At 34.4% G+C, this 27,548-nt stretch overlaps 1 protein-coding gene across 1 annotated transcript in view; it reads right to left on the bottom strand.

Moving 5' to 3' along the window:
- Positions 1–12,457, bottom strand: part of LOC126978877 (peroxidasin-like) — a 62,983-nt gene extending 50,526 nt beyond the window's left edge. The window contains exon 1 of the mRNA XM_050827993.1: positions 12,280–12,457. Within this exon, the coding sequence (XP_050683950.1) occupies positions 12,280–12,440 (161 nt within the window). The 5' untranslated portion in view covers positions 12,441–12,457. The remainder of the gene's footprint in view (positions 1–12,279) is intronic.
- Between the last annotated feature and the right edge of the window lie 15,091 nt (positions 12,458–27,548).

Below are 27,548 nucleotides of genomic sequence, written 5' to 3' on the forward strand. Positions count from 1 at the left end.
TAAGATGTTATTGCCAGAGAAACGCATTAACAGTTAATTTAATATTGTTTTCTCAAACATTTTACTAATTGTTGTTAGAAAAGAAACTGGTCTATAATTGTTAGTATCTTCCTTAACCCCTGACTTAAAAACTGGTATAACTTTACTGTACTTTATATAATCTGGAAGAATTTCAGTATCACAACATTTATTGAAAATTAAACATAATTGAGCAATATTTTTGATAAACTTTGCTATAATAGTGACACACCTGTCCCATATGTCATATGTTTTTTTTACATTTAATGAGTGAAATGCTTTTATTATTTCAACAGTAGCCTAGTAGTAACGTGCCTAAATGCAAAAGAAACTGTGAACTCAGGTACTTTCACAGGTACAGGTTCAGAAGAAAAATTTAAAGTATTTATAATCTGAACAGGAAAAAATGTGATCAAAAGTTTGAGTGATTTACTATTACCCTACTATTTTCGATTATCACTCCATCTTTTTTAATATAGATGGAATATTTATTTGTTTTATTTTAACCTGTTTTTGAAGAAATAATCTGTTTGCGAATATGGATACGTTTTGAATCTTTACAAATTTCTAAAAGTATTTTAGAATAATTACGAACACACGCGCCTTGAATACTAGATCGTTTTTCAAATTCCTAAGCTCAGAGAGTTCATAAAGACGGGTGTGACTTTAATAACTTAATAAAATATATTGCTAAGCTTACACTCAGCTATGTTTTACGTAAGTAAAGTCTGAGCAAAGTCTAAGTTCACTCTATAGATCTCAGACTTAGAGTAGTTCCTTACAGGGCGGAACCAATAATTCCCACTCTGCCTCATTATTTTACAAAAAGCATACACAACACCCATTTAAAGATGGATATATCCTCAAAGTTTACAATTCATACTTTAGTAAAATCATATTATAATAAATTTCTCCGTATAGTCGGCAGAGCGTGAAGTCAGATAACATTGCTAGCACTAAGTCTTCCACTTCCATGACTTGTAAGAGTTCTGACAACTCTTAACAACGTCGTACTGCACAACCGATACCGGGCGACGACACTTAATTCTTTTTCTTGCGAACACATATTCAAGGATGTTATAAAATTTTTCGTTTTGATTTAGAAATTATCTGATAATTTCTCTCAGTATTATCTTTTTTTACTATGAATAGTGTGTCTGCAGTCAAGCTGTCAGCTTTTTGATTGGACCCCAGCAACAGCGAGACGGACAATTTCGTTCTTCGCCCAGCACTCGCCATCCCTAGCTATAGGTAACGTATCTGAGCTTATGGATGGCTGAGACAGTATTGTTGAAGTTATACTTCTTTAGGCGCGTTATGAAAAAATGATGACAGTGAAATTTTAAGATGCGCGTGCATTAATGTAACACAAAAGTAACAGGTATAAGTTGGATCATTATTTAATAATTAATTGTCAAAGCCATATATGGAAGATTTTTACAATATTGTTCTTTCTACAAATGTAAAATAGCAAGAGGAATAAATAATTTTAAGGACTTTTGCTTTGTTACGCCAAAGAAGTATAACTTCTTGCGTGTACACATAAGTATACACACACTTTTTCGTGTACTTCTTGAACACGCTGAAACACGGTTTTTGACCTTTCATGTCCAGTTGATGCGGTATATTCAGCTATGTCATCACATTTCACAGGCGTCCTTCAAAGACGATGCTTCATAACCGTATATTACTACAGTTATATCTATGTGTTGTTAAAACAATGATGTCACCTGAGTCGGAGCTTTGTATACTCTGCCCATAAAAGTAATAGTATGATGTGAAACCGGCGTAGCGTAATGCGATATGACACAAATTGCATCAGTATTCACCCCACCCGTTACAGCCGTGTTAAGATGGACTCAATAAGGACTTAGAAATAGGTGTACAGCCTCTGGGCTAACTCTCTACATACAGCTATTCGTCAGGTGTACGATTGTCCATCTCAAGAAGTATATTTGTTACTTTAACTGCAATCAGCCAAATAGATATGTTTCGGGTATTGGTACTACAGTTTTGTTTTTCTATTAATTATTTTTTGGGTACACCATTGTAAGATTCCGTATTATTCTTCTGGAATTGCAAGAGAATGTGAGCAGAGGTGACCACTTAACATCAGGTGACCCGTTGGCTCTATTATAATCCTCCGTTAAGCTTTAAAAACATTTAAAAAAACACAGGTCATTGGTAATGATTTACTGTATTTAATAACAAGTTGAAGTTTGACACATATAATATAAAGTAGTACTTGTAATGATAATATAATCCAGGCTTGAAGATAATTCCTACTTTAGTAGCTCCGCATTGTAAAGCGTTGCAAGCGATGTCCGGTTTAGAATAATATTTTAGAAGCTACATATTAAGTTATATCAATTGTCTAGCAGTTTTTATCATATTATATTATCTAATAGTTTCTAGACTCAGACAGGTAATATGCAATATTGGATTTCCTAGATTTATGTCTCACTTCTCTACGGCTACGTTTTTCTTGAAATTGCATTTAAAATTATAATTTAATTGCTTAAACAAAGCTTTCATGAAAAACGATATGATGAAGAAAACCCAGACAGTCTGTAAGAAGTATTGGATTTCAGTAATAGCAAACCTTTTGTATATTGCATTATTATTCTAGAAAGTTCTTGTAGTTATTATAATATAAATGAAAGAGGTTTTGTTTACCACTCAGCTTATTAGCAGAACTTGGTAGAAACTTGATACAACAATATTATGTTCAGATTTTCTTAGCGATTCTTCATAGTTTGTGCATTTTGCTAGAGTTCTTGCCAATAATTAAGGATAACTAAAAATATATATGAAAGCGTAACGTTGAAAGCTCTGTGCCGTACGAGTTGAAAAAGGGCTAATTACAGATGGGAAATTTTGATAAACCAATCAAGTTGGTCATTTCAATACCTAAGTTGTAAGCTGCCATATTGAAAGTATGAACGTATGATTAAGATCATACGTTCATACGTATGATCTTAATCGTATTTTAAAAGATCACTTTGGACTTGCATCCTATAATAGACGAACTGGTCAATTCCTAACTGATTATTGTAAAAGGAATAGGGTGGTAAAATCGAAACAACTACTGTAGCTGTACAAAGCTAAGCTGCAAAGGGAGGTCACAGAAAAATTTTGTTTACGGATTTATTATTGAACAATATTTTGAAAAACAAATTTGATTTGATTTTATTGATGCTCAAAGCTCTAAGGAACCTTTCTACTTAGTCGACAGAATACAACATGGGCACTATCTGACTTCGGTGATGGGTTGTAGGGGTATGAAGGAATGACAGAGCCATACTTTTGTGAAAAGGGTATCAAAACATCGGCACACGTGTATCAAGATACCATTCTTGAGAAGGTTGTGAAGCCCGCTCATTGTATGAATTGTCATAAGTAACGAAATGTCACTAGCTGAATTATTTGTATTGCTAAGTAACCACGAACATTCTATATTTATTTATTAACTTATTATATACCTATATTGACTAGCAATGCCCTGCGGTTTCACTCGGTAGTAACCGATCTTGTGGTAGTCGAGGTAGTCTTCAAGCCGGCCGACATTCTAGCGCTGTACAAAGCGCAGGTCCGGCCACACATGGAGTATTACTCTCATCTCTGGTCTTGCGCACCCCAGTATCTGCTCGATCCATTTGACCCCGTGCAACGTAGAGCAGCTCGAATTGTCGGGGACTCAGTGCTCTGTGAACGGCTGGATCACTTGGCGTTGCGTAGAGACGTCGCTTCATTGTGTGTCTTCTACCGCATTTATCACGGGGAGTGTTCCGAAGAGCTGTTTAACCTGATTCCTGCCGCCGAATTCAACCTTCCCACGACACGCCACAAGTTAGGATATCATCCCCACCATCTGGATGTGTGGCGGTCCTCCACAGTGCGATTTTCAAGAAGCTTTCTCCCTCGTACTACAAAGCTGTGGAATGAGCTTCCTTGTGCGGTGTTTCCGGGACGATACGACATGGGTACCTTCAAAACTAGCGCGTACACCTTCCTTAAAGGCCAGCAACGCTCTTGTGATTCCTCTAGTGTTGCAAGAGAATGTGGGCGGCGGTGATCACTAAACACCAAAAAAAAATACGTGAAAATGAACGTAACGTGAGAAAATTTTCAGTCAATGATTTATTATGACTTTCGTTGTGGGCTTACTCAACAACAATGCTATGGTAGGCTGCGATTAGCATTTCTTAATGAAGCCCCATCTCGTGCCACTATTTACAATTGGTTTAACGAGTTTAAGCGTGGACGTAGCAATCTCAATGATGTTCCGCGTGAAGGACGTCCTTTAACAGCGACTACTGAAGATAACGTCAGTGCTTTGCGACGCATGATAGAGGAAGATAAGAGAGTGACCTATCAGCAGATACGGGCAAGCCTAGTCACTGGTATGTCAATCGCTGTTTGCCTGTTTTCTTGGAAAAAATCGACAGCAGCGCCCTCGAAGCAGGATCCTCCTTCACCACGACAATGCTTCAGCGCACTGTGCAAAATGGACTGTTGAAAATTTGACTATGGCAGGTGACGAGATAATGAGTCATCCGCCATACAGTCCTGACCTGGCGCTTTGCCACTTTTATTTATTCCCAAGAACTAAAGATGAAATTCGAGGTACTCGCTTTACGAGACTGACGATACGACCTTTACTGAAGATGCGATGAAAGCCGACGTAAATGCCATAGAAGAGACCCCTAAGAAAGAATGGGCTCGCTGCTTTTCTCAGTGGTTCCATCGAATGTGACGATGTGTAGAGAGGAACCTAGGTATACCTAATATATAACGGGTTAAAGTGTGAAATTGCCAATTTGTACTGAAATATGAAATTCGTTTTTTTTCTAATTTAACATATTTAATTAATCACAATAATTACCATTCTTCTCTATGTTATACATTGCTGCCATCAAAAATCTCAAACCATGAAGGTTCTATGTCAATTCGAAGTACTTATTACAATAAAACGGCAATTTCATACTTTAACCGCTATTATTAACGTCTTCCTTTCAAAAAAATTAAGGTTTTGTAAATTATATAATGACATTCTGGCCGTTCAATATTATGTCTGATATGTATTTACGATGATCGTCAGGATGTGCCGTTTGTTTGCGATTGCCAATGTACACTGTAGCAGTGTTCTTTTTAATATTTGCGAACTCTTATAAAAATATTCAGAGTTGATTCTCAAATAACCGTTTAGTTGAAGCTGAGATCAAAGTGAAGAGCTCTTTATGTTCTATTTTATTTCCTTCTAAATTGCATTAATTAAATAATTGATGTTTTAGCCACTCTGTTGCCTGTATTATATGATAATTGTTGTTGCTTTGATGTTTAGAGTTCTGAATCGGTTTTGCATCGAACCTACATTCAATATACCGACAAATGTTTAGGAAAATTTATTAAAGGAATAGTTATGTTTAAAGGGAAAATCTCCAAACTAAACTACTTATAAAAATCTTTAGGAGATCAATATTACTTAATGACTTTTAAACGTCATTATTATAGTTTAATTTCATTTCAAATTCATTCATAATACATATGTTTCGATTTAAAATAGGGTTAGAATCATTTAATGATCGTCAATATGTACCATCCATTCGAAAATATAATATGCTCCCATTTGCAACTTTTGTCAGACCAAGGAACAAAATATAGGAATCTTGTCTTTATCAAACTCAGTGTTTTTGTTTTAAATATAAAATTGAATTAATTACTTAAATTTAAGCCAAGCATTATCTGGAATTAAAAATATATTTATTTCCAGATAATGCTTGGGTTTAAGGCTTATACTCTGGTTTTCATTGCAGGTATAATCGAACTAAAATTATACATAGTATTATTGGTTTAAAAACTAGTACCTTTTTATGTCATAAGTGACCAGATTTCCCCATTCAAACGGCATATCAAATAAAATCAAAATCACTTTATTCATGTATTTCAAGAAAATTACACTTATGAATGTCAAAAGAGTTCTTTTCTTTTTACATTTAACAAAAAAAAACGAATAGTTTGAGCTTATTATCTTTATTTTCTGTTATTTTCTTATTTCAATCATCATTTTAACGATAACTAAGAGCCTCTTATCCAACTGCTACGTCATAACAGTTCTTACAAGCATTTACAGGGTTTCAATTCATGGGTTTCAGAAATTCATGAATTTGTCACCGCATATTATGCGCATATTGCCGGAGGGCTCAAATAGGCAATAGTAGCAATTATGCTTTTGTTCCTGTTGATTCCGCTAAAATTTCGTAATGCAAATAAATGGATTATATAATATAAGAAAGCATTCTTGACATCAACAGATACTGGAAGCACATCGGTATAATCTAAACTAATATTTAAAATAGGAAAAATTTGTATTTTTTTATGTATGTTTGTAATGTTTTCACACAAAAACTACTGGACCAATTTAAAAAATTATTTCACAAAAATATTACATTTTCAAAAAATAGTGATCATATATAAAAATTCAATAATATCACCCAACACGTGAAATTAATTGTCATAAAAATTCTGTCATCGCGTGCGCTGCGGAAACTATTGATGATAGCACAAAAAAATATTCTACAGTATTTTTGAACGTACAAATATCTACAAAACATCTGCGATACCAATTACTGTAGTTATGTCACTATAACTACTTTTTTACATTTAATAGTTCATATAAGTGCCATCAATAATCAAACCATATTATTTACACCTCTGTATAAGTCCTTATTAAATTAAATGATATTTTATTAAAGATTGTTTCAATACATTATTATTACTGCTTCACGGCAGAAAAAGATTGTGGTACCCATAATCTAGCCGGCATCCTGTGCAAAGGAGCCTCCCACTGGATAATACTTTCATTATTCGTAACCTGGTTTTAACCATCTCTAGATTTTCAACCTACCGTTACACAAGTAATAAGAAACTCCTAGAATAATAATTTTGAAAACAGATTCTGTTATCATCATCATTCAAATCTTTATTAAATATTGCCGCCAGCCAGTCTCTTTGTAACAATGATGTTAAGCTCGTCAGACCATGATGATTACGATAGCATATGATATTCTTTAGTAGTACAGACAAGGTTATAAGTATATCAAAGTCGTTAAAGTATCATGTAAATAGATAAATGCAATAACGCCTATATCCCAGTATAGTAAGATATAAGATACATAATAGTTTTAACGGTAAATGTATACACTTTTATAATAAAGTTCCAGCCACTGTTCAGGCGTTATCTATAAATAAATTTAAATGTTTTATAAAAAAAATGGCGCCGTCGTTAATCCTACTACTCCACGGCTGAATATCTAAGTGATCGGACAGCCAGGGACTAGATTATCATTATTTTATAGCAATAGCAATGACAGTACAACAGTACAGTTGTATACTTTAATTAAAAAGAGCGCAAAAAAAGAATGCTCGGAGAGTTTCTTGCGCCGCTTCTTCTCTCTCAGAGGGCCATTTGTTTCCGAAGCGGTAGTAGTGTCTAGTATATTAGAAATGACATCAATTAGAATTCTAAAGGAATGAATTGTGAGAAAATAAATGCCTTTCATGCCTTTTAGTACGCAATAATTATGAACATCCATTATCTAAAGTTAAAAACTTCCTTGGCTTGTTCTTCTCGCTCTACCGAGATCAAGATTTAAAAAAAATCAACGGTCTCCACCTTTGATTTTTTTTTAAATCAAATGGGAAGATAAACGATAGAATGTCTCTCTTTTGCAGCTCCATAGGAATCACAGGAGCATTGCTAGTCTTTTAGATAATGTGTACTCGCTTTTTTACAGGGTCCCCGTGTCGTACCGCCCTGGAAACACCGCACAATAAAGCTCTTTCCAAAGACGGAGATCTTTAAAATAAGGCAATTAGATGAATGCGTTATGCAAGAGATGAAAGGGAAAAATCAAAACTAATAGGTGATGTGTACAAACCATCTATAGCGGGAATAATTCTGTATAAAATATATGGCAGTCCTATGGTTGTAAAGATAGCCTTAAACAAACAACCATTAAACTGGATAAGGTTCAATTTACCCCATCCCGCAACCTTCTCAAGAGAGGACTCGATAGAAGACACAAGTTTCTCCCGGCACTGGTTTCGGTCACCGATTTTCCGAGACCTGCATGTTCCATGTATACGGCATCACCAGTGGTGTCGTCTGCATAGCAAAGTATATTGGAGGTGTCCAACATATTATTGATATGCAGATGAAACAGTGTAGGAGATAGTACACAGCCTTGGGGTACTCCAGCGTAAACGGGCTTCGGATTCGAACAATAACTTTCGATAACGACCTGTATGATGCGCCCAGTGAGGACGCCCCAGAAGGTCCACACGCATAAATTCTCGGGAAGCCCAATTAATGATGGAACTTTAGAGAGAAGCGCCTTGTGCCATACACGATCAAGGGCCTACGCTATATCCAGGGTAACTTTCAGTATGGTAGGTACTTAATGTGCGAGATCAACATATTTCGCATTAGCATTACATTACATCTGAGCCTACGACTTCGCGCGCGCATTTTTCGTAGTATTATTTAAATAAACTAATTAACATGTTACGGGAAGCCGTAATACAATAGTGAAAACCGTGTACAAAACATCGGGCAAACTGATAAACAGAAAAAAGATCTAATTTAACTAGAATTATCTACATCATGTAATGTTCTATGTTCATTTAGACTCGATACTACGCCATTTGTTATAATATGTATAGATTATCCACTAAATTCAAGATATTGTATAGATTTTATTCGTTATTTTAAAGTGATATCCTTTACTTCTGAGAATAATTATACAAATTAAATTTGAAACCAAAATTTATAAACGATGCGGGACTCGAACCCGAGTGATAAGAGCGCTCGGACAGAACCTGAGAGGTCGCGGGTTCGCGGTATCGTTTATAAATTATGGTTTCAAATTTTATTTGTATGAGATATTAATAAGACAGTGTTTAGTTCTTTTATCGTGATTTGATCCTAGTCTGCTACGTTCCAATTAATTTAGTAAGTTTAGTAGGTTCAAGAAGTTTAAAGAATAATTTTTGGGATTTTTACTTCTCAACGCTGGTATTCTCTAGACTCCGCACCGTAGAAGCCAGACTACTAAAACTATATATTGATAAATTAAATAGATATTCGATCCCCCAAGTCTACTGCAACCATAAATATTGGCAATGATTATAATAAAATTGAGTGTGTGTGTAATGACAAGGTATGTATGTACGCAAGAAGTTATACTTCTTTGGCCTAACGAAGAAAAATCATTAAAATGATATACTCGTGCAATTCTACGTTTTTAGAAAGAAAAATTTTGAAATGATTTCTTTGTCAATTAATTATTAAATAATGAATACGGCTGTATGAGCTTGAACCCTTTGCCTGTCCCAATAATGGACGAGGAAACCAAAAAAAAAAATAGCGAATGACGCAAACGTCAGAAAATTTTAGGAACCAACTTCCACCAACTACTTTTGTGTTACAGTGATGCACGCGCATCTTAAAATTTCACTCTCACCATTTTTTCATAACGCGCCTAATAATCTATAACTTCAAAAAATTTAGTCTATTCGTTAGATACGAGTATAAATATACTAATAATCTATTTAAGGAACATAGTAGTACATCTGTAAGTAATCGGAAAATCTTGCGGATTCATATATACGTGTATTGGACGCTATATTATGAGGTCGGCAACGCTCTTGTGATTCCTCTAGTGAGAAGAAGAGTTTATAGTCTGTGTTTATCACATACTATCAGGTAACTCTTTGCTCGTTTGTCCTCCTTTTCCAGACATAATCTTTTGAAGCATGCTTTGTTGTAATTTTTTTATATCAATACGTATAATGTCTTTAAATACGATAATGTAAACGATGAAACGAAAAAGCGAGATGATAGAGGCGCCGTTCCCAGCTACATCCGAGGTTCTCAAGGGTGCAGAGAACGAATTTAGGATCATTTTTGAAATCCAAGATGGCCGCCGCGCAAATTTGTGATTTCAACAATTTTGATATCTTATCTATTGGATTTTAAAAATGATGCCATCACTTTTTCGTTTCATCGAGTTTTAAAAAACAGCGATTCTAAAGCACTTCTTCACTTACATTCAAAAATTGTTGCATAATTAAATTCGTGATGTTTTTATTAAATTCTAATTTTATACTTTATTTCTTCTTTCTTTATTACATATAATCTAGTATTTCTTTCTATTTACTGATTTAGGGAAATGTCTATTCACTTGCAACATTATTTGGCTGTCTGTGTGCGTGTTGGTGAATGTAAGTACGTGACGCTCACGCACACATTAATTATAATGTTACTTCTACATTGACAGGAACTATGAATTAAACCATCGTTCTGAGCGTTGTTTTTCTATGTACAATGATATGAAATTTTACACACTTCACTGGAAAACAAAAATTTTTGTGTCAAGGCTTCTTCAAAACGGCTGGACTGAATTGTATAAAATTTTTAAATTGCATAACTTACCTACAAGTAGGTGCACAAGATTGGTTAAATGGTCAGATGCCATGAAAATAAATATAGTGGACAATCGTCAATGAAAAAAAACATAGTTTCATAAAAAGTGGTTAAAAAATTAATATTTATTTAATTTTAATGTTCACAGCACGACAGCTGGTTTTATTACAATATGTATGGATTTAAAATCTTGAATTTAATTGGTAGTTGGTGGTAGTTGTAGAAGTAACGAAGGCCCAAAGTCCCCGACGGCCGACGGAGATATAATGTGTCCGAGATGAGAAATAAAAAAAGCGTTTTAATTTTCAATTTATTAACACCGTCGGGGCTGCAAATAATCTTTAAGAAATATAAGGACCCTATAGAACAGATTACACATTTCGTACTCATTTTGTTAATTTCTCAATGTAGAAATTAAACTCGTTACAAAAAATTACTATTTACTGAATTTTAATGTTCACAGCACGACATCTGGTTTTATTACAATATGTATGGATTTAAAATCTTGAATTTAATTGGTAGTTGTAGAAGTAACGAAGGCCCAAAGTCCCCGACGGCCGACGGAGATATAATGTGTCCGAGATGAGAAAAAAAAAGGGTTTTAATTTTCAATTTATTAACACCGTCGGGGCTGCAAATAAACTTTAAGAAATATAAGGACCCTATAGAACAGATTACACATTTCGTACTCATTTTGTGAATTTCTCAATGTATAAATTAAACTCGTTACAAAAAATTACTATTTATTGAATTTTAATGTTCACAGCACGACACCTGGTTTTATTACAATATGTATGGATTTAAAATCTTGAATTTAATTGGTAGTTGGTGGTAGTTGTAGAAGTAACGAAGGCCCAAAGTCCCCGACGGCCGACGGAGATATAATGTGTCCGAGATGAGAAAAAAAAAAGGGTTTTAATTTTCAATTTATTAACACCGTCGGGGCTGCAAATAAACTTTAAGAAATATAAGGACCCTATAGAACAGATTACACATTTCGTACTCATTTTGTGAATTTCTCAATGTAGAAATTAAACTCGTTACAAAAAATTACTACTTATTGAATTTTAATGTTCACAGCACGACACCTGGTTTTATTACAATATGTATGGATTTAAAATCTTGAATTTAATTGGTAGTTGGTGGTAGTTGTAGAAGTAACGAAGGCCCAAAGTCCCCGACGGCCGACGGAGATATAATGTGTCCGAGATGAGAAAAAAAAAGTGTTTTAATTTTCAATTTATTAACACCGTCGGGGCTGCAAATAAACTTTAAGAAATATAAGGACCCTGGAGAACAGATTACACATTTCGTACTCATTTTGTGAATATCTCAATGTGGAAATTAAACTCGTTACAAATTCGAATATTTTTATTCAAAACGGGATATGAAAATTATTGATAGTAAAAAACCTATTTGAAATTTTACGCGTCAGACCTATTATATAGGTTTATAGGGCGCTAGCGGTTGTTATAAAATCGCACATTTACTACAATAATAAAATTACTTACAAAAAATATATTTTCTAATATAAATAATAAATCTGTGACCTACAAGTAATATCAAGGGAAAAGTTCACCGCGATTTTAGAAGTACGGCCCCGACTAATATTTTAAATAGAAAAGTACCCAAATTATTTCTATATAAAATGTTAACGCAACAATGCAAGTAAAAGTACTTCAGCGCTTTTCGCATTGCTCATAAACGATATAATTCGCACAGTAAACCGAGCCTATTGTAAAGACCGCGAAAATCTACAAGAAAGTTTTACTTACAGAGTAAAGATTTCTTCTGGCACCGCCGGAACTGACATCAAACCCTGATTGGCGCATCGGACTATGTTACGAACGCACTCACAATTTATGGGGCATTTTGTTTCAACAGAAATAAAGTAATAAAAAAGAAAAAGTAACTTTGAAATAGAGAGAACCCCCATATTGGAAGAACCGTCGCGGTTAGCGGATGACGCGCGAATGTCGTTGGCTGCGGGATGCGCGCCGTCCTCCGACCAAGCGATCTCAAGCTAAGGCTACGACCACATTATGGAACGCTTCAAGAGGTGATGTTCACATGTTATTACGGATTATTAATATATATTATTATTTATGGGATTGGAAAAACAGCCGCTATACATGATGAAAAGGGGTGCAGTTAGGGGTAGATATATGTATATTGTTTTTATGGTAAAGGTATTTATTTACTTAAGATACTAAATTAATCTATGACACTTATTAAATAACTATAATTAATGGTTCTACTTGTGAGTACGCGGATTTCTACTATTAGCCGACGATTATCATCACATAACTTATGAATGTGAATATTATGTGAATTTCATGCAAAGATATCAATGACATCCGCTTTACTGTTTTTTAAGATTTTTATTGCCCTTTGAAGTGCAATTAATGATGTATTGGTCTCATTAACGTCATCATCAAATTATATTTCCTTAGATATTATATTAAGGCTTATGATGTAGTTTATTGGGTCGATTTCTTTAGGAATATATAAATGTAACTATGTAACAAACTGTTGGCAATTTCAGAAGTAAGCAAAAAGTCCTGAACGTGGGAAACATTCTGAATATCACGCTGTAAAGTATTGGTGTTTTCTTCAAATTCATTTAATTTCTTGTTTATAAGCTTATGTTGTTTATCTACTGTAGTTTGTCTATTCTTAAGCACATTAAACTCTGTTTCTAAAACAGAAATTTGGTTCTTCCTTAAGTTAGCCAAATGCTTTTCATTGCTTTTTATTATTTCAATGTCTTGCGTATACTGTTCTGCGAAGCGGGAGTCCAATACGCCGTACAACTTATTGGCAAGATATTCGACACCGTTGACAATACCACTAGCGTGAAACTTAAAATGCTGCGTATTCAAAAGATGGTAAGTAATTATGTTACAATTACTATTTGTATAATCAAGGGAGTAACGTAATTTATCTAAATAATTCGTAATTTTATTATAAGTTTCTATATCTGGACAGTATGGTTCCATATCATAATATACAATCAATTTCGATTTGTCTCTCACTAGCTGTAACTTAGATATTGGATCAAAATAGATACTTTGGTTATTGGTCATTTCCTGTGTTTTATACAATCTATAAGTTGGTGCAAACAACGTCATAAAAAATAGAATTGCCGTAGCTATCTAGATGTTTTGGTATTTACTGAAGTTGATTCTATCTTAAATTTAAAAATAAAACTATCCTTTTGAGTGTTCCACCCTAGTCCCAATGCTTTGGTTGATTCATGCTGCTTCAATTCAAATGGATTCATATAACATTGGTCAGGTTTTAAATCTTCTAATAGTGATGGTTCGTTTGATGTCCACTTTCGTAAGTTAAATCCTACGGTTTGCAATAACTTTATTAAATCTGGTTTTAACTGGTCACGTGTGTGGAGTTGGATCCGGAACTTTTGTCATTTGTTCTAGAACTATAGCCTGGTCAATGAACTGGTTTTGCTGACAAATTTTGATACGGTTTCATTATACCCTTGTGCAACAGAGTATTGTATTTCCTTAAACATATGCGACAGCGTTTTTCCGAATAAGATGGCTTATTTAAATGGTCAATTAAAAAATGTTAACAACAACGATGTCTGCTAATTGCTCTTTTTAAGTTTTCTATGTCACTGGTTTGCTTCGAATTTACGAAAATACCTCTTAACACTCGCGAACCGAACTATGCTCGAAGGACTATGAAAAGGGGTGCACTTAGGGTTAGATATAATATGTATGTTGTTTTTATGGTAAAGGTATTTATTTACTTAAGTTACTAAATTAATCTATTTAACTTGATAAATAATTATAATTAATGATTCTACTTATGAGTATGCGGATCTCTACTATTAATTGGTTACAATCGAACGGTTAGCTCAGTGGCTTAGAGCACCGGCACGGAACGCCGGAGGTCGTGGGTTCGAATCCCGCATCGTTCATAAAATTTTGTTTTTCAAATTTTGTTTGTGTATTAATCCTAGAAGTGAGGGTTATCACTTTAAAAATATGACAAATTGTTTAGATTTACAAGAGCGACATCTCAAGTCAATTTCCTAATATGCAAATATTGGGGTTGAGCAGGTTATCAACTGTAAAGTAGATCCTGTAGATGAAGCCACAACCTGAGAGTTGAACAAAGCAAACAGAATTTTATAACAAGGCGGTAATCGAACGGTTAGCTCAGTGGCTTAGAGCACCGGCACGGAACGCCGGAGGTCGTGGGTTCGAATCTGTAAAATGGTTACTCGGACCAGTCCTGTAATGTTTATAGACAAATGGTTAATGGTTACTAGGACCGGCCCGATCAATGTTCACCCGCGTACTGCCTTACTAAAGGCGACACATGGTTTTATTACAATTAATTTTATCTACTAAGCAATATTTGTAATATAATGCTGTTCGATGGATTTACTTCGAACACATGGTTAAGGTTATGGTTATGAAAAAAGCAATGAAAAAAACGTTGCTGGCCTTTTAGGTAAGTGTACCTTGCTTGATTGCCCGCTGGCCGCTGCCCGTGACTTCATCCATATTAAAAACGTTTCAAACTCCCGAGGATAATTATTGATAAAAAATGCCCCGTAAATCTGACACAGTCTGTGCAAAATTCCATAATTCGCTGTGTATTTAAAGCGTAACAAGCCTTCATAAAAACAAACTCACATACAAATATTGTATATTATTTTACCTTATGAAATAAATACAAACATTATTACATTATATCGTATTGTGGGGAAGGCGCTCCTGTGATTCCTCTGGTGTTGCAAGACAATGTGGGTGGCGGTGATCACTTAACACCAGGTGATCCTTAGGCTTGTTTGTCATCCTTTTCCAAAAAAAAAAATTAGTAAGGCTTCGCTTTAATTTGGGAAAAGGGTCGCAGATACCATTTCAAATGAATTCAGATGGCCCTCTGGATTTCATTGTTGTTTAAAGCATTTTTTATCATCATCGAAGGTATGTAGAAAATCAGAATTACCAAGTACGATGCGTTACTCTCTCTTGATCACACTTTTGGGTTTAGATAAATTATCATAACAGATATTCTACGTCAGCAATATAATATATTGATTGACCTATTTTGTCAAAATAAGCGTTATAAACATATAATTTTAAGCACCAAATTGATATTCTTTTTTAAGAAAATAAGGGACTAGACGAGCAGGACGCTCAGCTGATGGTAATTGATACGCCCTGTGCATTACGATGCAGTGTCGATTGCAGAATTCTTAAAAATACCTAAAATTCTGAGAAGCACTATATTTGCGCTCGTCACCATGAGACATCAGATGTTAAGACTCATTTGCCCAGTAATTTCACTAGCTACGACGACCTTCAGACCGAAACACAGTAATGTTAACACATTACTGCTTCGCGGTAGAATAAGCGCCGTTGTAGTACCCATAGCCGGCATCCTGGGCAAAGGAGCCTCCCACTGGTCCAAGATCCGCGACCTTTTGTGTTGTTTTTTTATCTAATGCCGACTAACAGATATATGAGATCGTTAGTGATATTCTCTCCATCTAGTCTAGCGAGCAGTCGGTCCGAGGTTTGAGTTTCCTTCCGAGTCGCCCCGCGACTCTGAGCTACATTTTCGGACTCCATGACCCCGCGCGGCTTCGCTGAAAAAGCTTCTAGGGCTGGGCACAAAGGAGGTTCTTAGTCGGTTGGGGTTGAAAACACCTGAGCCCGACATTTGGACCCTGTTTCGGGGTCTAAATACCTAAATGTATTTTCCTCTTCTCAAAAAAAAAGACAAACAAACTGTCGGGAGAGTCTTAGTGATAGGTTATCGTTTATGCACGGAACCCTAAAAAATATTCAGAGCAGTGTACTGACACATCGTGACAAAACTATAAACAAATGTATTTATCGTAGATTAGATTGGTCTCCGCTACGCTCCATCTAGATACCGCAGGCGTAGTAGCAAAGTGCGGCTACTAATACTACGCCCAAGTGGGCGTACTCGAGCCAGTCTCGAAAAATATGTTCGATGTTCTGTTAAACTTTGCTAATCATTTAAACTAAGGTTGCGTGGTAAAACTTTGTAAAAATAATACTAAAAGAAATAAGAAAGACACTGGGATCATATATCATCAGTAAGCATTTTGTATTTATTAATTTCAATGTAAAATAAAACGAAGTCAAAGTCAAAGTCAAAAAAAATTTTATTCACTGTAAAACTTTATAAGTTATTTAGTGCAAGCCAGGATGAAGTACAAAAGTAACAATAGCATTCAAATGAGTATAACAATATTCATTAACAAAATTTAGAACATTAATTCCAACTATCTTTATCATTATCATAGGCCTTAGATGTTAATTTATTTTTTACGATAAATTTAAAGTTTTAATAGGTAATATTATAATATCATTTGGGAGTTTATTATAAAATATAACACAATCCACTTTAAAAGATTTAGCAATTTTACGGAGCCTAGTAGATGGAATTGCGAGTTTATGTTTGTTTCGAGTATTGACACTGTGTACATCACTATTCTTTTTAAATTGACTAATATTTTTATGGGCGTATAGGAGGTTCTCGTATATGTACTGGCAGTGTACTGTCATAATATTAATTTCACTAGCGTATGTTACAAAATATGAAAGATGCCATTGAGCGTCAAGTTGTCACGCACACAATAATCTAATAGTTGCCGTAATAAATAAGCTATAAAATTGTTCTTAGGTAGTGCGGTATCTAGTTGGAGCGCAGCGGTGACCAATCCTTAATCTAAGGTATGAGTATTATTAATATTGTTAACAGAATATTAACATTAATAATTGTAGAAGAATATCATTATTTTGCTCGGATATTTGTTATGTCAAACAGAGCGAGAGCTGTAATGATAAACTAATAAGTTTTTTAAACGAACGGATACTTGAAAAGTAAATACTATAATTAGCAAGTTAAGGGGTGACTTTTTTTATGAAAATAAGGGACAAGACGACGGACGTTCAGCTGAACGTAATTGATACGCCCTACCCATTACAATGCAGTGCCGCTCAGGATTCTTGTAAAACCCCAAAAATTCTGAATGGCACTACAACTGCGCTCGTCACCTTGAGACATAAGATGATAAGTCTCATTTGCCCAGTAATTTCACTAGCTACGGCGACCTACAGACCAAAACACAGTAATGTTAACACATTGCTGCTTGACGGCAGAAATAGGCGCCGTTGACTATATGCTAGACCATACAGTTAGAATATACTAGCAAATAGACAACCTGACAGCTCGACTATGCGTGACTAATCTTGATTTGTTAATGTGTGCTTTAGCTAGTTTAATGTTCAAAATACTAAGGAACTAATTCCAAGCGTGGCTGACTGTTTACGACTTGTCAAGTCAAATTGGTTACAATAATATTAGACGCGCTTTTTTTATCTTGCTCTATCTCTGTTCGAGATCTCCTCTATCTATATAGATGACCAGAGATTGGAACTTGTGGACATTACGGCCTTCTTGGGTATCACGTTAGATAAAAATCTTCAGTGGGGTCAACATATTGCCCATCTAGCAGATAGACTCAGCTCTGCGGCATATGCAGTTAGAAAGATTAGAGAGTATTAAAACGCAAGCATACACACCTACATACATACATACATACACACTTAATATATATATATACACACATACATACAATATCACACTGTACATCACTGCACTCGCCGGTTAGTGCGTTGTTTCTTTTTGTCAAAAGTTCATCGGACTATCAGATCACATTAGATCGTAAGCGATCTTCTGTACTACCATCACACACAGCCGGTCCGAGGTTCGAGTCTCCTTAAGCGACTGTTTTTGCATAGTAGTTGCGAACTCAATGGCCCACGTCAAAAGCCTTCGAGCTACCAGTAGAGGACAGTTTTTGTAGAGAGAAAGTCCACTTACGCGAAGACTGCAGCCTATGAGCCCCGTTTCAGGATCTAAATCCGTAAAGTAGATTTATCCTAAAAAAAAAAAAAAGAAACGTACGGGGCACGTCTCGCGCCCGTTTCTGTCTGACATAATTCATCCTTCACAGGTATATAAACGACGGACGAAGGAATGAAGTAAACAAATTACTTTGAGCTATCTGTAAAAACTTCATCTTGCTTAATTGAAATTGGCTTTTTACTCTTGTTTTTGCTTTTAACGAGTACTTACTTACAGTACTTATACTTACTTTTCTTCGCTGAAGTAGGCGACGTAAACAATACTTTATCTCTGCGATATTCTTGTGAAGTGTGATTTTGTAATATAATATTAATGGATATATATATATACATTGGTGGTAACACTTATAATAATTATGGTAGCATAAAATCAACGTGCAAAATTCGTGAAAAATATGTAAATCCAATAATTATTATTAATTACAAAAATATTCAATTAAAAACCCTTAAAATATCGAAAATAAATAAAGTATACATATACTTTAAATTTTTTAACTAGAGTTCGTTCAATTTTTCAGTCAGTAAAAACTTCTTTCTTCGCTGTTTAAGCTGGCAATTTAACATCAAATTGGAATTTGGTAAATTTACAATAAGCTTGTAGAAAATGCGCAAAAAAAAATGTGACGCTTCATTTACGCAAATAATTGTTTTTAATTGCATTTCGGTGAAAAGCGGACGTCCAAAAGAATAGTTGACCATTTGAAATGTTTTGTAATGAAAGTTATTATGCTATTGACTATTATAAAAGACATGGTAAATTCAGACGGAAAGCGCTATCTTAGTTCAATAAACCAAAGTATGGGAATGTTTTTCCGGAATGTCTGTTACCTGTTTCTTTCTAAATAATATAGTACCCTAAACATACGGCCAACCGTGTGTAATGTCTAATTAGGGAACAGTGTATTTCCGTCTTAGACTGGCCTGCAAATAGTCCGGATTTAAGCCCTGTTGAAATTCTGTGGTATGTCGTTAAAAATAAAGTCTCAAGCAAACGCAACTCCAGTCAAAACGAACTCTACGATGCCTTTGTGAGTGGAACTCAATCCCAATCGAAAAATGTCTGACATGGACTTGAATAAATGTCACTTCGTTGCAGAGTTCTCATTGATAAAGATTCATATTGACTTTGTAAAATAACGAAGTTGTTTGATGTTTCTTGCTATTTGCCACTCAAACTTAAATTTTTCCGAAGGGAAATGGTAATGATATTAATTGTAAAACTTATGTTATTTGTTCATCTAGAAGAATCGATGATTTTGTTATGATTGGTATGTTCGTCTATGAGTTTTTTTTTATGAAAATAAGGGACGAGACGAGCAGTACGTTCAACTGATGGTAATTGATACGCCCTGCTCATTACAGTGCCGCTCAGGATCCTTGAAAAACCCAAAATTTCTGAAGGCACTACAATAATTGCGCTTGTCACCTTGAGACATTATGTGTTAAGTCTCATTTACATCCCAGTAATTTCACTCGCTACGGTGCCCTTCACAACGAAACTCAATAATGCTTACACATTACTACTTCACGGCAGAAATAGGCGCCGTTCTGATACCCATAATCTAGCCAGCATCCTGTGCAAAGGAGCCTCCCACTGGTGTACTTAAAAATTGTTAAGTTGAATTTTTTATATTATCAAGTCACGTTTACGTGACAGTGGACTTAATAAGGTTACAGGATGAACTCTGAAAAGCGTTGAACAAAAGATTTTTTGAATGTTTTTAAACCGAAAACACACACGATACCCGAAATGTGTGTTTTGAATGTAAACGGTTACCGAATCTACTTCATCTTGTTCGACCGGCACTACATAAACACAGATAATAATAATAACGCTCAGTTCGTCCTAATAATAAAAAGAAACAGTGAACCTACTTGCTGAAAATACAACAACAGCGATAGACGCTGTTAATAATAAAGAACAAATTCTCAATAAGATTCTAAGTAACTATTTCCTTGATAAATTCCCTTTTAATCTTTTAAAAACTCTAAGAATCCTCTCATTGCAACAAGAAATAATCAAGTGCCTTTAAGACAATAAAGATAGTCTCTATAAATTTTATATTCACTAAAAGGTTTCAAGAGACGCCAAAGATTTTATAATATTTTATGTGAAGGTAGCTAGACAAAACACAAGGTTTGTTTACAATATAAATGTATCTGTGCGAATAATCTTTTATTTGCCTTTTGTATTTGTACCTTTTTTTTATTAAACTCGAAAGCGACTCGACCTAATTGTTTATTTTGTACACTCAAAGAAAATACTTTGGAAAAACTAACGGTTTGAAGATTAAAAATTAAAACTAAATTTATATGGTTGGATACGGAATTGATGTGTTTGAGACTAATAAAAACATGTAGTCAAATGTCACTTCGTGTTTCGACAACACTGTGATTGATTATTTGGGAATTATAAAGTAAAAATTGAGTGTAATCGTTGAGTCTGGACCTCACTGAAACGTGAAGCCGCCTACCCTTTCACCCCCTCGTGGTCGTCCTGTCAGTACGGTTTGCAGTTTTATTACCGTTAGGTACATGTCGTCGTGATATTTTCGTGCTTACCGTGTTGCTTTTGAAGTTTTCATTATTACGGTTAGACTTTTGTAATTAATAGTTCTGTAGTTTCCGTTCTTCTGTGTCGCTAAAATAGTGTGTAAAACTAATATGGATAATTATAGTAATTATTTTTATTAAATAAATATACTAAATTTTATATTGTATAACTAGCTGCTGCCCGCGACGTCGTCATGCTATAAAGCAGAAATAATACTATTCTATTATATATATATAAAGAAGTCTATATGTTGTCCCGATCTCTTATTATTAAAAAAAACGTTTAATTAATAAGCCGACTTCAAAAACTGAAAAGTATCAAATAACTAAAATATTAATTTAATAAACCTCGTATGCTAACCTTTAATATTAATAAAATACTATTTTTTATATGTGTACCTTTTGATAGGTTTTTAGTCGGTGCCAAGCCCTAAACAAAATAAAACTTAATATTATAAACAGCTTACTTACTGTAATTATTAAGGTTGTCCGGCCACGCGTGTCTCTCCGCTTGGGTTGCTTTTTTATAGACGAAGCTATCCCGCTGAAAGTCACGCGTGGCGAGTGTTGGTACCTATTATTACATTTGCCTTGGCACCGATTTCAAAGTTATCAATATGTAGCACATACAAATAATAGTATTTTTTTAATATTAAAGGTTTTCCATAAAGATGTATTAAACTAAATTTCTAGATTTTTTATACTTTTCAGTAGTTTTTTTTTTTAGTGTCAGTTAATAATAATAATATATAATCAAACTGAATGAAATCTCCTAAAAAAGCACAAAAATAGACAATTATATCATACTCGTAGACAAAAATTTTCATAGAAAATGTACTATGAAAATGTGTGTAAAACTACTGGGCCAAGCTATGTAATTTTTTATGGGAGTAAATGGCATCTATTCCGCGTCGAACTAAAGAAGAATTACGTAAATCGGATTATAAATCTCGGAGTAATCGGTATACATACATAAAAAAAATACCGATCGAATTAAGAACCTCCATCTCTTTGAAGTCGATTAATAATTAGTGCGTTAAGAAATCTGTTTAGTAGTAGTAGTTTTTTCTTTTTACTTGGACATATAGACTGACATTGATAAAATATATTTTATGTCCCTACAGTTTTTTAATTTTACAATTTCATTATATGTATAAAATTTTCGTTCAGGATAATTTGGATAGTTGAATGAAAAATACAATAAGAAAATTATTTCTCTTTTCTTTTTCTTCTTGGAAAGCCATAACTTCCAAAATTACTTATCAAATTAGTTGATTCAAACACCAATATAAAGTTTATATTTACCGCTATTGACAAAAAAGTGAGATACCTTAGTTTGTGTCTATTAAAAAGATGCGTTTTGTAAAAGTTCAAACGAATTCAGTCGCGTTGGTTACGTTTTCTTTATTATATTTTAAGGTGTCGCTCATCTCTTATATCTGTCGCAATATATTATAGTCGGCAGTGCATCTTTTATAATTTTATTTATTCCTTAGTAATGCATAATAATATAAATCTTAAAATATACAATCATGTTAATTAAGTATATCAATAATTGCGTGTATCTCCCGAATTATTTACTTTGATTTGGTGTAAGCAAAACCATATGCATCTTAATATTAAAAAATGCTTTGTTAAAAATTAACGATCACCCTCTTGAGAGGAAAATTGTTATCAAGTATCTCGGTGTACTGTTTGACGACCGGCTTAGTTATTATAATGTCTGACCTAAATGACCTGTCGTTCTCACTCTTTGCCTCAGGCGGAAAAGACGTCCGTCACAAACAATTGATTTAATATGTCTGGTCTTTCTTTTTGTAATGCTTTACTTTCCCGAGAAAATCCGTCGTTTTTATGGAATTTATAAATTTTATTATGTTTGACCGGCAACATAAAGTATCAACAAGCCAAATTTTACCTAATTAGGTACATAAATTGTTGTGTATGTACTAAACTATTAAAGTTACTATAGTTATTTTACTGTCGCGCGGGAATTCTTTAATTTTCCGGGATGAAAAGTATCTAAGATGATGGCCGGCAATATAAGAGATCAATCTGCCAAATTTTATTAATACATCTGCATAAGTTGTTGTGCACTAAGCTATATAAGTAACCATAGTTTTTTAACTATGACTCGGGAACTCTTTAATTTTCCGGGATGAAAAGAATCAAAATGTTGAGCGGCGATGTAAGGTACCATCATGCAGAATTTCAATTTAGTTGGTTCAACAGTTTCATAGATTTCATAGCCTGTACACAAAGACAAACAGACTTAAGAATTTTGAAAAACAATCTGGATTTGTTGTATTTCTCTTCTTACATCTCCCTCACTCGGTTTTGAGCATTTTTTTTCTTTGTACAGAAATTCGAACTCTAGTTTTATTATAAGCATAGTTTACGTAAAATTCTCATATAAGTCATCTTATGAGAATAAATGTCTTTAAACCCAATTCGGGGGGCACGGCCATCTTTTTCTCGATGCAGTTCAGGCCATTATCACACTTTAACTTCGTTGTTAATAAAACTAGAAGCCTGAATTAGACAAACCAATTAGACATTGTATAAACACAATATATTTCATATTTTATTCAATTTGAACCAGTAGTTTAAGAGATATAAGTAACTAGTCAAAGTTTCTTAATTTTGTCACCTACTCATTGACTGACCAATCATCAAAGCTCTAATGCACTTATAGCAGACATAAAAGCTTCAAATTTAGAATACAATTACGGCCTTACAAATAAACTTGGTATAAAGTTATAACTGATGATAAACAAAGAAAATGCAAAATGTTTACAATATCGTTGACAACACTGTCAATACAATGATAATTCTGAAGTTTTTCAAATGACAAGCTGCCTTGCAAATAAATGCGGGAAACGTTATACGTCCGAACAAACCATTCGTAAGCAAAATGTCTATTTGTAAACATTTTACGTGTTCTTGGTTTACGCTTAGTTATAACTTTATGCCAATTTTATTTGAAAGGCCGTTTGTGTTTAGTATGTAAATCAAGGTAAAACCAAAATATTTTGAAATATCGGTCCAGTTATCTAAATATACCAAACAATTAAATTTTTTTATATTGTATAATATTATTCTATGGTATAATGTGTATAATATTGTTATTTATGTAGTTGGTGTATATGTGGCAAGCTTATGTGGCACTTTCGTGAGTTACAAGTCTGGGCGGCTAACATCTAATTAATGTGGAATTTGGAAGTATTGATGTGCAGGGATCCCTCTTTTGTGAATACAATAAAGATACAAGCATTGTGGCAAGCGAAAGCCAAGTATGTCGAAAAATCTTTTTTTTTTTTGTTAAAATACAATGTACCTCACAAGACGTAATATATATTATATTAAATTAGAATGCTTAGTTCGATGGCCAAGTCAATATATTTATTTAAAATATAAAATATTTTATATATTGATATGGTCACTATAAGATGTTGTTAGGTTTGCTAATTACTAATTTACCAGTGGGAGGCTCCTTTGCACAGTATGCCGGCTAGATTATGGACACCACAACGCCGCCGTTTCTGCCGTGAAGCAGTAATGAAGCTAGTGAAATTACTGGGCAAATGAGATTTAACATCTGAAGATGACGAGCGCAGTTATAGTGCTGTTCAGAATTATTGATATTTTCAAGAATTCTGAGCGGCGCTGCATTGTAATAGACAGGGCGTATCAGTTACTATCATCTGAACGTCCTGCTCGTCTCGTCCCTTATTATAAGAAAAAGAAATTTAAGACAAAAGGACTCTTAAATTGGAACTGAATAAGTTGTACCTTCAAAATAAATAGTAACATAAATGTTATAATCCATAAGTCTTAAGTTTCTTTGGTTTTTTATAATATTACTGTCACTAAAATTGAAGCGCGTGCCACGGCTCAGAGTTCCCAAATTTTCGTAATTGGTAATAAATATAATATATTGACATAAGTTGTACAAACTATCAGTCCACCATTGTTTTTATTTGAGTACATGAGGTTCCAAGACGGTAAGATATGTATGTTTGTATTTTGAATGTACTTTTACTAAAGAAAGCCGCTCTAGTTGTGCGGACGTTTCAGTCTTTCGTCCTTGAATTTTATTTGTTTTGTAATTGTACTTTTAAATGAAGACTAAACTCTGGAGGAGTTAGGACAATGGTGAGGGAGAATTCAGTGCTTCTGATGATGACGACATAATATCTGGGCCCTCCAGTTCTGATTTAGATGGGCGTTACAGTTCCAAATCAGATGACTCTATTTTAAAATAGGGGCCAGCTGAACTAATTGAAATGGCAACAAATCAGTCGGAAATCAGATGAAGAGTTAAAAAAATCTTGGGCTTATAAATGAGGGAGTTGAAGACATTGGGATGAATATGGTTAAAATGTTCTTGGAAGAATATGACTTCCAATAGTTGCAGATAACATGAATCGTGACAGATATTTTTTGGTGGGCAACCCAACTGAAAGTAATCTTTGATAACAACGTTTTAGAAAGTACACGTGTAATTGATACAATTGGGGAAGTAAGACCTTTGTTTGATTGTTTAAGTGTAGACAATACATTCAACGAAATCAGAACATCTCTCGATTGACAAGACAATTATACCATTTTCAGGTCAACGCGGAAGTCGGCAATATTATCCAAACAAACCCAACCCCTCAGGGATAGGACTCAAAGTATTTCATATTGCACATCCTAATTTCTTCATTAGTTTCCTGGCAAGGTGGGCACTCGCACAGTAGATCTTACTACTCGTAGATGCGCTTTAGTCCGAAAGCGCTATGCTTTGGGGACTAAATATTGAAGTTTTTTGTGTTTCGCATATAGTTTCCGGACGATTTGGTAAACCAAATACCTATTTTAGTTTGTGTCATTCTAGGTACAAGTACCTACCTAATAATACAATGTTTAGAAATGTAGGTATTGCAAACCAAATTAAAATAAAACCATTTTCAAACCTTTATTATTATATTATTTAAGATCTTAACGAAGTCGGCACTGCCTAATTGCCTATACGGAATGCGTGCCCCTGTTTGTGGCATCAAGGAACTACATCTTTGCCATGAGATTTGTTCTTGATCATGTCATTGGTTACGGGACACTACTGTTACTTCTACACCAAGAAGTTGATGCTAGAATTGAGTGACCGTAGTTTCAATGCCACTGTAACCATCATGAAGAATCGCGTGCCTCGGGGCTGCATCATGACCCCTGGCAATAAGTTTTCGAAAGTGAATCGTGGAGCCCTGAGGTTCTAGCTTCTCAAGACGGAAAATTAACTTAAATTAGTTGCTTATATCAACTGACAAAGAGTACGATTATGCATTGCAAGCATTGGGATAAACGCATTAAAAGACAAACGTTTAGAACTGCCGTCCCAAAAAATCCATTGCCGACTTTGCAGGAGAGAATGTCTAAAGCTCACTACGCTAAAATTTACGAAAAAGCAGCAGAGTATTCAATACAAAAATCACAGCTGCGGAGGCTTCTGCCAAGTTACTATGTTGAAATAGTTCCAAGAATTGTTTTGCTCAATCCTATGATTTCATTGACCGAGTCAGATAATTTATTTTTAAGTTCACAATCTCTAAATAATATTAGACTAATATGCCGAACGATTCAAGCTTAAACAACAAGTTAGTGATCGAAACTGTCTCGAACGCTTTCGCAAGGTCCATTCCACACATTTCTGTTTAACGTCAAGTTTCCTCACTGTGTGATCCACTTAGTTGTGTACAGTATCAGCGGTGGAGCAATTCTTCCGCCATATTAAGAGAGAAGATTATGTGACTCGAAGTATTGGAAGAAGAATTATTATATATTTACGATATAACTTCGATCACCTAATTTTAAAATACTGTGGATAAAAGCTCATTTGAAGACCGAAGGAAAATATTTCCCTCTCACATATTACATATTATTTAAGTAAGAGATGGTACATGGGGCACACTAAAAGTTTTGCACTTCTAGCTAATCGGAACTATTTGAATTTCGAATGTTATACTTTTTGAAGCGTTGCAACCTTCTGCCAGCAATCTTGTGAATGGGTGTTTGTAAATGAGCACAGGCCAACAAAAGTGAGTTAGGCGAGAAACTTTGACTTGAAAGATTCATTCACAAATGAGGAGATCCGTAGGCGAACCAAAGATTGCGAAACTGAAGTGGCAGTAGGCAGAACACATAGTTCGACGCTAGATAGATGGCCTAGATGGATTTGGGGCCTAGGCCTTTGTCCAGTAGTGCACGTCTTCTGCCGAAATGATGATGAAAAAAATAACACAAAATAGAATACTAAGAGAGTTACTTGCGCCTTTTCTTCTCTCTCAGCGCGCCATTATACAAAGGGCGGCGACAGTGAATTTTTTTCGAAAAGTCAAAAGCTAAAAGCCATTGTATTGCATTTATCATTGAATTTACTGTGTCATACATTGAACAACTCCTCTTAAGAGTCTGTATCTCTACGTTATGGCACATAATCTTTAATTACCGTTATTACTATAAGACTTTATAAAATATTTCATATTCCTTTCAGTAACGCAACGGATAAA

Source organism: Leptidea sinapis, chromosome Z, assembly GCF_905404315.1.
Source record: "Leptidea sinapis chromosome Z, ilLepSina1.1, whole genome shotgun sequence".
Classification (NCBI taxonomy): Eukaryota; Metazoa; Arthropoda; class Insecta; order Lepidoptera; family Pieridae; genus Leptidea; species Leptidea sinapis.